Source organism: Lepidothrix coronata, unplaced genomic scaffold, assembly GCF_001604755.1.
Source record: "Lepidothrix coronata isolate B3197 unplaced genomic scaffold, Lepidothrix_coronata-1.0 Scaffold2, whole genome shotgun sequence".
Taxonomy (NCBI): Eukaryota; Metazoa; Chordata; class Aves; order Passeriformes; family Pipridae; genus Lepidothrix; species Lepidothrix coronata.
The window spans coordinates 7,522,542-7,536,222 of record NW_016690182.1 but is presented as its reverse complement, the minus strand read 5'-3'; the positions used below and the strand labels follow the sequence as shown (position 1 = coordinate 7,536,222).

The 13,681-nt window shown below is 48.1% G+C and overlaps 1 protein-coding gene across 2 annotated transcripts in view; it reads left to right on the top strand.

Annotated features, from left to right (window-relative positions):
* Positions 1 to 97: 97 nt before the first annotated feature.
* MCF2 (MCF.2 cell line derived transforming sequence) overlaps positions 98 to 13,681 on the top strand; it is a 59,239-nt gene continuing 45,655 nt past the window's right edge. For both annotated transcript variants that reach the window (XM_017818459.1, XM_017818451.1), the window contains exons 1-3: positions 98 to 117; positions 12,888 to 12,956; positions 13,508 to 13,622. In XM_017818459.1, coding sequence (XP_017673948.1) covers positions 12,932 to 12,956; positions 13,508 to 13,622 — 140 coding nt within the window. In that variant the 5' untranslated portion in view covers positions 98 to 117; positions 12,888 to 12,931. The remainder of the gene's footprint in view (positions 118 to 12,887; positions 12,957 to 13,507; positions 13,623 to 13,681) is intronic.

The following is a 13,681-nucleotide window of genomic DNA, read 5'->3' as shown; positions in this document are numbered from 1 at the left end:
TGGCCCTGGCCCCGGCCCCGGCCCCGGCCGGGCCCCCGCCGGGGGGCACCTCGGCGGGGGACATGGAGCGCTACTACCGCCTGCTGCGCTCCGCCGCGCTGCTGGAGGCCGCCGCCGGTGAGTGCCGGGGCCGGCGCGGGGCTCGCCGGTGTCGGAGGCGGCGGGCGGGGGGCGAAGGGCTTTCCCCGGACACCCCCCCGTGGGAGCAGCGGCTCCCGGCTGTCGCTCCCGGTCCCGCCGGGGAGCCCACAGATGCCCCATCCCTCCCCGGCAGGTCCTCGGCTCTATGCCGGTGCCGGGGGCAGGCGGGCGCGTTGTAGGCACCGGGGATACGTCGGAAGGGTTCGTCGCACGCGGGTTCCCGAGCACTCGAGGTGTTATTTTGTTGTGTATTCAATGGACGGCACGATCGGTGCGGAACGGCCCCTGTTTTTAATGAGAAGCTGTGTCCCACTGCGCTGCTGACATTCCCGTCGTGTCACTGGAATGCGTAGCTCAAAGTGCGGTTTGGAGATGGGAGATGCTGCCGGTGACAGGAGAGTGTTCACCAGCGCGAGTCCCCTGCTCAGATTCCCATGGCCAGAACTAAAGAACTCTTCCCTGGGAAGTTGCATCTCAACCTGATGGCAATTACTGCTCTTTCACAGGGTCTGAACTAGAGAAACAGTAGGTGTGCGTAAGGTGTGTGTTGCTCTGTTAGACATCCCCTCTTCCCTTCCTCATTTCTTGGTCCTCAAACACCTCTGAATCTCAGATTATGCCGGGAATGCAGCACTGTACTGATGTGGCTGTGGTTCTATGGCTGCACACCCTGAACGTGAGAAGCAAATGCAATCTGATCCCTTTCCTCAAGCTGTAGCTGCCTCAGCGATGTTTCCTTTGAGGGACAGTGATCTGCTTAGAAACTGTGTGGAGCCCTCACTTTTTCATTACGTTTTTTTCCTGTGGGGAGTACAGGTATTTTTACAGTGAGGTCTTTCCTAATCCAGGAAGGGTGGTGGCACTTTGGGTGACTCCAGCCTTCCTAGAGGATGCAGGAGTCCAAGGCATGAAAAGGTATCATTCCTTTTTTGTTTGCAGCTGGCAGAGCACTTGGAGCCATGCCAGGCACAAAAAAGACACTGACCCAAAAAAAAGCTTCCAGGCTAATTCCAGGTTCCTTGAACTCTTTGAAAAGCACAGTTTGGGGTTCAGGAAGAATTTATCAGAGGGTAAGTCACAGGTGAGGACTTAACCAATGTGCCACCTGCTTCTCAGGAGCTGCTTGTGTATGTGCCCTTCTGAGATGATGCCAGCAGCACCTTCTATTCCGGCTGTCCTGCCCGCTGGACCCTGTTCACTGCACCCAGCAAACAGAGTAGGAAAACGTAGGGAGGGATGGTTGTGGTCAATTAGCAGAGGATGCTGCTTGAATGGATGTGATTAAATGCTCCTTGTGCTGGTGTCAGCATGGAACACCCACGCTGCTGGAGAGGCGCTGGGTGACACGGGGATGGGGCCGCAGATGGTGAACGTTTGTTATGTGCCATGTAACGGGAGCCGGGTGAAAGCAGGTAGCAGGTTTCCTGTGAGCATGAGTGTTGTCTCCTGACCAGCTCTTAGCAGATGACATTTGTGTAATGCTCATACAAAAAAGAAACGTCCCCACAAAGGCACACTTGTGTGGTTATAGCTGCAGGATCCGGACGCGTGATTTGGCATCTGTATAGGTTCTTAAAATGAGATACTGAAAAAGAGGCAAAGTTGAGTAAGGTTCCCCAGATCATGAGATTAAAAATAAATCAGATGGTTTTGTTTTACTCATCACTGATTTCTGAGCAGCTAGCCTAATCTGGGACCATGTTTTAACCATTTCTCTTCATGCAGAAGTACTGGAATTTTGTTGGTCATTTCTATTAGAAGGTGAGATTTCCTCCATATCTCCCTTACAGTGAGATAGAAGCCTGTATAAAACCCAAGCCTTTTATGGCCATTCTCATCTCTAAAAAGGCTTGGGCTCCCTTGCAGAGCTACAGGGCTACAGCAGCCTCCAAAAGCTCTGTGCTGCCGTCAGTCCAGACCCCTTTGGGTGGGCCACGGAGGAGTAGTAGTCTGGGAGCAGTCAGTAGTATGTGGGATGCACTTCCTCTCCCTGCATTGCATTTGCTACAACCACAGTTTAATGGTTTATCATTCATGTACCAGGACAAAAGTGGAGTGACAGCAGGGCTGTGTGGGAGGGAGCAACTGAATTGTAGAACATGGTGGAGGAAAGAAAGAGTTTTCCAAAGTGCTCTTTTTGCTGCTGAACTGGAGGATACTTGGAGACATGGAGCTTCTCCTGTGTGCCTGGAGATGGGGAGTTCAGAACTCAGACGTTACCCCTGGTCGTGCTGTGATAGGAGCCTTTTGTTAAAAGTTGGTTTTAGCAGGTAGGATTTCCAAGGAAATCCTAGAGCCACAAACCTGGAAAGTGCCCTCAGCCTCATCCTGCAAATAGGCAACCTCGTGCTGCTGGATACGTGTCCCTGTGACGGTGGTCGTTTGGCACATGGGCTGAGCACAGCTCAGGTCCCACACTCCTCAGTTTGCTCCACTGCTTCAGCCTCAGTCATCTCATCTGCCAGCTTCCCTAACGCAGGGAAATTTAAGGTCATTGGAAAATTGGTGGGCAGAGGAACTGGAGTGTGAGGAGCACTGGTGGAAGTGACTGGGTGGGGCTGCCTTGTTTTCTGAATCCCTTTTCCTCTCAGGCAATGCTGGACTTGGTTATACATCAGGGATGAATCAGGGTCTCCTGGGGCAGAGTTGTTCCCTGGGACCCAGTGCAGGCACAGTTATCCTGCTGCTCCAGGGATGTCTGTCCAAGGGCTGGGTGGTGTGAGACAGCCAGCAAGCACCAGTGATATCCTTCCCCCCTCACTTTCTATTCCATTGGCCTTCTGCTGCTGCAGGAATGCCATTAGCTGTATTTGGAGATGTGCTTTTGCTTAACAGGGGAATGCCAGAATTGGGCATTTCCATTTTCGTTTCAGGAAAAATTGTGTTTATTTTCCCTCGCTTTGCAGCTGAGTTTCCAGGTGATGCCATTGGGGGAACCTGGCTGCATGGTTTAGTTTCCTGGCTATATGGGCTGTGAAAGAAATTGTTCCAGTGACCTCAGTGAACTTAATCCCAGGTTCCTTAGATAGGTAGGGGGGCCCAAGGGTTTACTGCTGATACATCTCCCAAGAGTTACTTTGTGCCCAAAGCTGGAATTCATCTTGGAAAAAAATAGCACTTGCATGGTATTGAATGATGATGAGAAAGTTACTGATGTCTGTATGTTGTTATTGGGCCTTTTTTTTTTTTTTTTTGTGCTGAATGGGCTCTGGTTTGAGGGCCATTGGTGGTGGCTGGGGAGGTGTGTGCTGGTGGCAGAGGCTAAATGTGCATTTTCCTGCACAGCTGGCAAACACATTCTGGTGCTGATATGAAAACACCTGTATATGCTCCCTTGGTAAGGGAAGAGAGACTGAAATTGGAAATAGGAGAAAACTAAAAGTACATTGAAGCTCCTAAGTAGTAGAAATGCAAGAAACTAGATTTTCTCAACTCCCACGCTGTGGTTGAATCCACAGGAGTGGGTGTTGAGAACCTCTTATTATGTTTCTTGTAATAGACACGAATTCATGTGTGGTGGAGCTGGCTTTTATCTTTCCCAATTTTTGCTTAGTTTGGTGTGATACCAGAATACAGTTTTTTCTGATTGGACGTGAAAACATCAGAGCATAACAGGAGGTAACACGTAAGCCTTGTTGCCATATAGTTTGCTTTTGCTTAATCTTTTCTTAGAAAAGCTGCCACCATTTGTCAGCTGCTAAATCTAAATTGGAAGAGATCCCCCCTCATGAAACTCCACTGTCCTCACCACACCGGGACACCCTGGACCTTTTAACCTCCCCTGAGCATCCTCCCCCTCACTGGCAGCATGGCACAGTCCTGGCTCCTGTGAACCCTCCTGCTCACTCCAGTTCCCAAAAACCTTATTGGAAGGTGACATTCCTATGAATGTGGGATCCTTAGCTAACTGCACCTTCTCTGGGATCCTTGGCTGGCTCCACCTTGTTCTACTGGCAGTGATGGCCCACGGTCAGCAGGAATGAGGTTTGGCTGGTTTTGTGTCAGTGAGTGGCTGCAGCTGTGCCATGCCAGTGCCCCGGGTGTTCCTGCTCATTCACAGCTGGTGTTTCCCCACTGGAGGGATGCCCAGGAGTGGGAGCCTCCAGCCGTGGGACTTGCAAGCTCAGCCGTGGAGCCAGATCCTGGGTCACTCTGTGCATGCCTGGATGTGGTGGTGTCTGATCCCTCTTTGACCACAGGCATCAGCTCCTATTGTGATTCAGCTGATCCTGTGAGGACATTCCTCTGTGGGATGGGCATGCTGCCTGGATGATGATCCACAAACCTGGACTGCACTGAGTTAACAATTTCTCCCTGTTTCTTTTTTCCCTTCGCAGCATTTTCTTTTGCGTTTTTCCTCTTATCCTCAGCCTATATAAATCTAAGCCTTTTGAAAAGGTCATTCTAGTTTTTCAGGAGCTTCGTGCTTTTTTGCTGTATAGTTTCTTAGCTGAGCACACCCCCAGGTTTGGGTGATGGGGATGTGTGTCTGTGCTGAAGCATCGACTGCACATAAGCCCTGGAAGGCCTTGGTAGAGAAGCACAGCCCTGGGTCAGAAGAGAGGACCATCTGGTGCTGTATCCTGCCTCCTACACTGTGTTGGAGCAGGTGCTTGGGGAGAAGTAGAAGAAGGAGCTTGCAAACAGAGTGTGCCTTTCCTTAAAAATCCTTCCCAGTCTGACAAAGGATAATTGAAGGAGCCCTTGAACCTGGCGTGGTGACCAGCCCATCGTGCCTAGTGATGGACTAACCCCCCTGGGGCTTTCATGCCATTTGCAGGACATGGCTTTGCAGGGGCTGGGTCCCTTTGAAATGTTGGCGTGGTGGCTGCTGCTGCTGTGTGTCTGTCCTGTCTGGCTCCAAAAAAAGGTGTTTGATGCTGACCTGCCTCTGTAGTGAACTCTCTGAAGGCCACCCAGGCCTGGCTGCCAGCATCACTGGGCTCCTGGCAGCTCCTGGATTGGACCTGCTGCCACCTGTAGCCTGGGGACCAGGGTGTGCTGCCAGCACCTGCACCACACTGTCATCCACAAATCCCATCATGTTCCAAGGGTGCAGCTCTTCCTGCAGCTCTGCCTTCCCCTGTCCCCTGTATTGTGCTGGAACTCTTCCTAGGAAACATCAGAGGTGGAAACTCAGCCACTCTGTAGCAGTGGCTTTTGGAATGCTTCTGCCAGGCTGAGGATTTATGAAGAGATTTACGTGGCAGGTGGAAGTTTGCCATCAGGCTATTGACAGAACTGACCCTGGAGCCCCATCTTCCTCAGGATCAATACATCACCTCTTCCAGAAAAATAGGCTTTTATAAACCTAATCTAATTGCTAATCTGTCCCTCCAGATGAAAATCTGGTTTTGACTGGCTGTGGATAGAAAGCAGGTGACTGCAGGCTGAGCCCAGGGCTCAGGGGAGAAGATGCTCCCGTGAGCCCTCAGCTCCAGTGAGGTGTGAGCTGTTCCCATGGGCAGGGGAGACAAAGGGATTTGTAGCAGTCAAAGGTATTGAAGCTTTATGCCATAAATATTTCAGTGGGTCTTTTGTGTCGCTTGCTGGGCAAGGGGAATGGCTGCACCACCTGGAATTACAGACTGTTGAATGTGCCAGGTGTTCGTGCAGCGGCAGAAATTGTTATCCATATGCTGAGATGGCTGAAGGAGAATTTGCTCTGTGTGGCTGTCCTGGACAGCAATGGTGCCTTGTCTTTGCAGCGGGTACCCCCAGCAACAAGTGTCTGTGTGTCAGGGCAGGATGCACAAACCAGCTAAATGTGGGTTTGGTGCATACGAGGGTGGTGCAGCTTGGAGGTGCTGTTAGAAATGACTAATGATGACATATTTAGCTTCTGTAGCATACCTGAGATCACATGCAGATGTAGGAGAGACCCACAGCAGCCTATTCACTTTACACAATAGAATCTCTTAAGTTTCTTTAGCAGCTGAGCTCAGGTGTGGAGAGAAGGAGACTTATTTGATGCAGGCTGTGCTTTACTGCAGGGTATTCTTCACATGGGGAGAAGGTCATCACAGGTCTTAATCTGTGGCTAGGCTGTTCCCTTGGCTATAAAGGTGTAATTGCAGCATAAGGTTAACCCCAATGTGCTCTTCTTGCATGACTTTGGTGGAAATGAGTAGAAAACTCTCTTATTAGCAGGTCCCTCTACTTTTCTGCCCTGTGAATCTTTAGAAGTCCTTGGTATGTGACCTGTGAGCGACTGTGACCCTTCACACTGAAAAGTCACTTGTAGGGGAAAACCATCCCTGAGTCTGAAGTCCCTGGGGAGGAAACCACTGAGTCCTGGCTGGTGGACTTATGGCTGATCCCAAGATCTTCAGTTCTTTGGTATACCCAGAAACCAGTCCTGTGGTTTTCCCACCTGTCCAGGTCAGTCCAACACCATCCAATGGTTAGTTCAACAGGGTTTTTAACACCTGCTCTTTGGTGCCAGCTCTCACACACTCTGCACAGACATGGACACCTGCATCAGCCTGATGGGGGCTTCAGGGGTCTTTCCTCTTCTTGACATCAAACATGCTCATGACCCTTTGGTAATGCCGTATTCTGCTGGCACTTGTGCCTGTTCTGTTCACAAATGAGGACATGAAGCCAATGGTGACACAATTTGCTCCCAGCTACCAAAGAGTTTAGTCTCAGAGCCAGGAAGCAGCCTCAGGACCTTGGCTATCAGTTCTCTGCTCAGACCAGGTCCTGTAAATAACCTTCTGGTGAATACAGCAGTCCTTGTTGAGGAGCACAATGTCCTATTCTCTGCCACGCATTCTCTAATATACATGCTGTTTGGTATCTCCATCAGCCTCTTGCCTCCTGGCTGGTCACCAACCCTTCCTGGCTCCAGTTCCCACAAACGCTGTGTTAACACCTGCTTTGCCTGTACACAGTGTTGTATTCTGTTCCTGGGCAGGTATGGAGCAGGATGGAGAGACAGGAGCATGGATCTGGTCATGTGAGTATTAGGATAATACTCCAGGTGTAAGTTTGTTGGGGAAGCCACCACCTGGAGACCACACAGGTGGGGCAGATCTCCCAAAAGGTACTGGTTGAAGCAGTGTGTGGGTAATAAGGGCAGCTGCCTGGATGCCTCTGTCCTCCTGCCCCTCTCCTTCCCCTCAGCCAGGGACAGGCACTTTGTCATTTGGCACAAGCTTTGTGTAGCGCAAAGTCTGTTTGCAGACAGTGTAAAATAATATTTTTTTTCCTATTAACTCCCTCTGTCCTGATTTCTGGACATGGTGTGTGGAAAGGCAGAATTGTATTGTGTTGTGTATTGTATTGAATCCAAAGTCTTTTTTGAAGTTGATCAGTGAGGAAACAGGGTGAGGCTCAGCCACTCACTGTCTGGGATAACACTGTGGTTTAACCCTGCCAGCAGCTCAGCACCTCACAGTCACTCACATACCCCTCATGGGATAGGGGAGAGAATGGGAAGGGTGAAAGAGAAGTAACTCATGGGTTGAGATAAAGACTGTTTAAAAGGTAAAGCAAAAGCCTTGCACCCAAGCAAAGCGAAACAAGGAATTCATTCCCTGCTTCTCCCGGTCAGGCAGTTCAACCATTCCCAGGAGAGCAGGATTCTGTTACATGGAAGGGTGGGAAGACAAAATGCCATCACTCCAAACTCAACCCCCTTCCTTCATCTTCTCCTGCTTTATATGCTGAGCATGAGGCCATATGGTCTGGGATATCCCTTGGGTCAGTTGGGGTCAACTGTCCCGCCTATGTCCCCTCCCAAATCCTTGTGTACCCACAGCCCACTTGCTGGTGGGGTGGGGTGAGGAGCAGAAAATGCCGTGACTCTGTGTAAGCCCTGCTCAGTGATAACAAAAACATCCATGAATTATCAACTGCATTTCCAGCACAGGTCTAAAACACAGCCCCATACCAGCTACGTTGAAGAAAATTAACTTTATTCTAGTCAAACCCAGCACACCAAGATGATGGAGACTCGGGTTTTCATACAGCAAGGAGCCCTGTAGTATAGTTTTCTGTCATTCTTCTTGGAGGAGCTCTTCGCCTTTTACAGCTATTTAAATGTCAAGTTTAACTGTTCCCCATATCCAAAATGAGTGCTGTGTGTGATGGGCTGCAGGGTCACGCCTTTAGGGTATTTGGAGTTTGGAGTGTGTATGGCAATCAGGGCTGAGTTAGAGGACAGATCCCAGGTGGTGCATTGGTCTTTCTCCTCAGAAATAGGGCTGTGCTTCTGTTCTTTTGCCCAATGAATATATAATTTTGCAAAGTCGAGCAGCTCCAGCAGGAGAAGCTGGAAGGGCCACTCTCCTCACTGTGCCGGGTTCATGGTTGGGGCACTCTGCTTGAAGGGAGTTCGGTTCCGACTCCTGTGCAAAGCAAAGATGGGAATGGCTTACTCCTCACACTCAGCCTAGTTTGTGCTCCATGAACTGTTCAGGGAGGCTGGCACTGACACTGACATTTTGACAGGGTCATGTGGCAGCTGTGGCAGCTGGAAGAAGCCCTGCTCATTGAAGCTCCCTGAGCCCCAGAGCTTCCTGCAAACACTGTCGATGTGTGTAGGTCTGTGTTACAGGTGTCATTAGTCTCAAAGGAGATGCTGCAGGCAGGTGGGCTTTTCTGCAGTGGGACAACCTGAGACAGACGCTGGCTGGTGACCCCAGTTAGCCCAGAAAGTCAGAGGGACGTGGAAATAGGTTACAAATGTGCTGATTTGCAGGCTTCCTCAACACCGAATAAATGCTGCTTCACCAGCTGTCCAAATGGACAAGCAGATCATGGAGAAGCTCAGTGTGATCCTTTACCCTTTTCATTTGATTTTCTTCAATTTTGTTTCCTAGACTACAGCAGCAACCCCCACATGAAAAGCTGCTATTCTTCATTCACAACAAAGCCATCTCCAAATGGATTTTATAGCAGCAAACAATATTTGGCCAGTGTGGTGAGTGTAAGGCGCTGTTACATCAGCTTGGCAGATGTGTTACCCAGCTGCTGTCTGCAGATGCTGTGGGCCTGTGAAGTTTGGAAAAGGAAAGAAAACAATAGGTGCTAAAGACCAAAGCACTTCAGAGTTTAATTGAGTGTTACAAGAGGAATTTGGAGAGTAGCTGTCCTCTCTCTGAGTGTCACTACAGACCTCCACTGTGCATGAAAGTCCCTCCGTGCTTGAATTGCCTCGAAAGGGGAGATCGCTGACAACAGGCATCATTCTCACAACTGCAGTCTGTGCAATGGCCTCGAGATATGGCCCTGTGGAGGGGACACAGCCAAATGTTCTGGACTGTGTAAACCAGGGGATGGGGACAGGACAGATTCAGCAGGGCTCCTTGCTGAGCCACGTTAGTTTTACTCAGTGGGGTAGAAAGCTCTGAATTCCCCCTTTGTCTTTTCCCTGCTTGGCTTCACACATCCTCCAAAACTCTGCGTCATGGCAACGATCTCCCTGCAGGAGAGTCTCTGAATGTAATAATTGCAGCAGCATTTTATAAATGCCCAATTTAGAACCTAATAAAAATGATGCTACATTGTTATGAGAGTTTACCCATCCAGATGCTGCTGGATTTTAGTAAAACCTGAGGTCATACCAGCTGTGTGGCACAGCAGTGTAGTTTATATACTCTTGGATGCTGAAACATGGGGAGTTCAGGCTTGATTTTGTAATAGCTGATGATCACAAAGCCTCTTTTTGGCTTTGAAAGAAATGGCTGGACTTCCATGAAACTTTAACTTCCTCTGCCTTGTGCCAAGTGACATGCAGGCTGGCTGTACTGTTCATAGCCAGTGCTGGGCAGTGCCCCGGGGTCTTTTCTGTACTGTCCCAAGAGTGCCCTTTAAAGAAGAAATCCCCAGGTTGCTCAAGAACATCAACTGAAGCCTTGTTTGAGAGGCGGATATCTTTGGTGCCTCACTGCCTTTGACTGCTGTTTTTCCAGAGATTAATATTTGAGGACAAAGGTCATGCTTCTGTTCATGATTTATTTCAGCATCCAACTGATGTGCCTCAGGCACAGCAACACGCTTGTGAATTTGATGCCAGCACTTGATTTTCCCTAATATTTGCCCAGGAGGTTGAGTTCGGTGGCCAACACAGAGCGAGTGCCAAGGATGAGTTGGCCAAGGAGTGGCTTCAATCGGACCACAATCAGGCTATTGTAGTGCCTTGACCTTGCCAAAGGGCAGCCATCCTTCTCCTCTTTCACTGTTAGATTATTCTACCTCACAGGAGATGGGGAGGGTTTGTAAGGGAATTGCTCCATCTGCACTGCCTGCAGTAAGGTACTCCCACCTACTCGTTCCTTGAATAAGTTATTTTGTTCAGCTTGGCACTGCTCAGAAGGACCTGATTTTCTGCAGGTGCTGAGTGCCCTCTTCCAAAACTGTCATCCCTTGGGAAGCAAGATACTCAAAGTCATAAGGGGGTAGGAGTCTGGGTGTCCACCTCTGTGCCAAAGTCAAGGATGAAACATTCAGTGGAATGAAATGTTGGGGAGCAAGTAAACCATGACTCCTGAGCTTGGTGGGAAATGTTTTTCTATGATGCTTTGTACCTCAAACCCCAAAATGTCAGGTCCACTTGCCATCATGACCCTGGTGTTGTGCTTAGCTGTCATGCTCTGAGGTTGGGGGCACCTGTGCCCATGTTTCCAGAGAGCACAGCAAGTCCTACTGCAGGCCCTAGCACAGGTAGGATTAAAACATCCATTGGTTTTTGCAGTTTCCATGACAATCATGGGGAAATTGTAGGTAAGAGAGATGTGAAAGAAGAAGCACCAGACTCTGTGAGTAGATCATACACTTTTGAGATTATATTTCTCTTCTGGAAAGCAAAATTTGAAAACATCTGTGCAAAAATGCTCATTTTTTCCCAACCATAGCTGTCTCCAGTGTAGTTGAAGGCTGCAGATTTTTATGTTCTCAGTGAGAAAATATCTTGTGAACCTTTTTTATTAAGTGGTATGCAAAGGTTAATCCCCTTTCCCCAACCTGTTTCCTGATCAGCTCTCAATTAACTGGCACGTCCCTCCCACATCAGTGCAGAACCAACACAAAAGCTGCATTTACTATCAACCTGGAGCTGTGTTTGCTTTTGCTGTCAAGCACTTGAGTCACTCGTGGGTGTTACAGCACATGGCAAAACTATGCCTGGCTTTGCTGGTGGCTGCATTTCCGGGAAAGCCAGGGGTAGGCAGGGTGAGCTTTGGGGACAGGCTTCAGCCTGTATGTGAACACGGACAGGCTGCTGAGAGCCCCACACTGATTTGAGTCAAATATGTTTGCACAGTGTGGACTTTTGTCTTGTGTTTCCAAAGACCTGCATGTTTAATACCATCTACTTCATGTCTTGGAGCTCATTAAGTTATTAAGTGTGAATTTTATCAGTATGAAACTGTTGACTTGGTAAAAACATCAATGAATAGAGAAGAAATCTCTTGCCGCTGCTTGTCCTCAGGTTGGGTGAAGCAGTTGAATGGGAGACAAATATTTGAAATATCTTTGCAAGGCAAACTTCCTTCTCACCAAGACCAGTTCTAGGGTTAAAATCAGGAATGTTTCTGTAGATGCCAGTGGGACTGAGGCTTGATCCTTAACAAACAAAACCAGCGTTTTTATCAACAAGAGGAGAAACAGCAGCGTGTGCATAGAAGGGCAAAAAGCAGCCCATGGCTGGTGGGAGCTGTGGGAGGCAGAGTAACCCCCCCCTCCTGCGCATCTGGGCTGCTGTGCTGCAGCACCATACAGCCCAGTAAAGGCCTGAAAAATCTTTAGTTAAAGTAGAAGTGACCAGAAAGCTTTTGGGAAATGGGAAATAGAATAAATACTGATTATGCTGGAGTATGCAGAAGTATGCAGCCCATCTGATTTAAAACAGCCAGATTATTCCCTAGGACCAACTCTGTGAAATAATCAGTGTTTAAAATTTCATTATCAGAAAGCCCAAGGACTTTAATCTGTATAGATGTGGTTTAAAACATTTATTTGTGGGAACAAGGATGTTTAATTTTTGGCTATCATTCCATATATAGATAATCCAGAAAAATGTCTATCAACTATAAGCTTCTCATGTGTTTAGTCAGTCAGGTCTTTGTTTCCTTCTCCCAGGGAAAGATTAAGTGGTGTATGTTGTTCCGATGTGCTTCATTGACACTGAAATGATCATGTTGCTAAATATGGTACTAAAACAGCCTCTCCCATTATTTAATTAAAAAGAAATCTAATAACTGAACATAAAACCAACAGCCTCTCCAGTGCCTATGGCCCAGTGCCAGGTGAACACAGGATTTCAGAAGCTTATTTGTTCAAAATTAAAGACTGTAACAGTCTCAAAGCCCAACCTTGTTCCCAGTGCAGCAGCCTGGGACACTGCTGCTCCCAGCAGAAACCTCAGCCCATTGCATTGGGCTAGGCAGCACTGGGAGACTTTGTAAAATAGGAGAGTAAAATTAGTAACTCCAAAATATAAAAATTTACATTGGATATGACCCTTTGAGGGTTGAGGGGAGATCACTCAAGCTTGCAGGCACTGCTCCTGTGGTACATTTACTAGAATACATGTGTTACTCATATGTGGCATTTGGCCTGTTACTGTTACTAGAAACATTGCTTTCTGTAAGATCCATGTATCCTTTGTTACAAAATTTCATGTATAATTTAGGGAAGCTGCATTTGGTTCAAGTTCCACCTTTGGATTAGCACATTGATAAACGGGTTTGCTTTGGATTTGTGCTTTCTTTTTGACTGCTGCTTTTCCCTTTTTCCAGAAACCGCCATACCCTTCTGTGCAAAGGACATCAGTGATGATCTGATGAAAGAGTTTGCTTTTCTGTCTGGTGAGTACCGAGAACGTCTCCAGGGTCTCTCTCTCTCTCATCTGTGTGGTAATTAAATACTCCAGACAAACTTTGCACTATTTGGCAAAATGATACTCCACAAGGAATATTACCCATCAGGTAGTATCCAGTGCCACTAGAAATGCTGTTAATAAAACATTGAAACAGTTTGAAAGAGCAGATTAGGTTTCTGTCTCGTGCCATACTGTAAAATAGTCTTATCTTCCAACACTCAATGCATTAACAAGTGCTTTGCTCTGAAATATATTTCCATACCAGTGTGCTGTTTTGTCCTTGTATTTCTGACTTCTTTTGCTGTCCCGTATAAACTACGCTCAGTAAATAAAGGAAATATCTGGTAACTAATACTTTTGTTTCTACCACCTGCCTGTGTGTGTTGTGCTTGGACTGGGTTTTGCTATTTCATTGATGTAAAAAAAACCTCTATGACAATGGCACTGTGTTTTCTGATGTGACTGGTGGACCTCTGGTCTTTGCTGTTGGCCCTCTTTGAAAGCACAGCCACGGAGACATCCTTGTTTTTATTCCAGGTGGCCGAGGGAAGGACAAGGCTTGGATTATCACCCTCCCCGACAATGCTCGCTTCAACGAGGTGCCCGAGGAGACTGTGTCTAAAGTCTTAACATACCTAACGTCAATCCCGAGGTATGAGGCTCTCTTCTAGCTCTTGTCTGTGATGGGCAGAGGTGTGAGTCCTGCCTGGG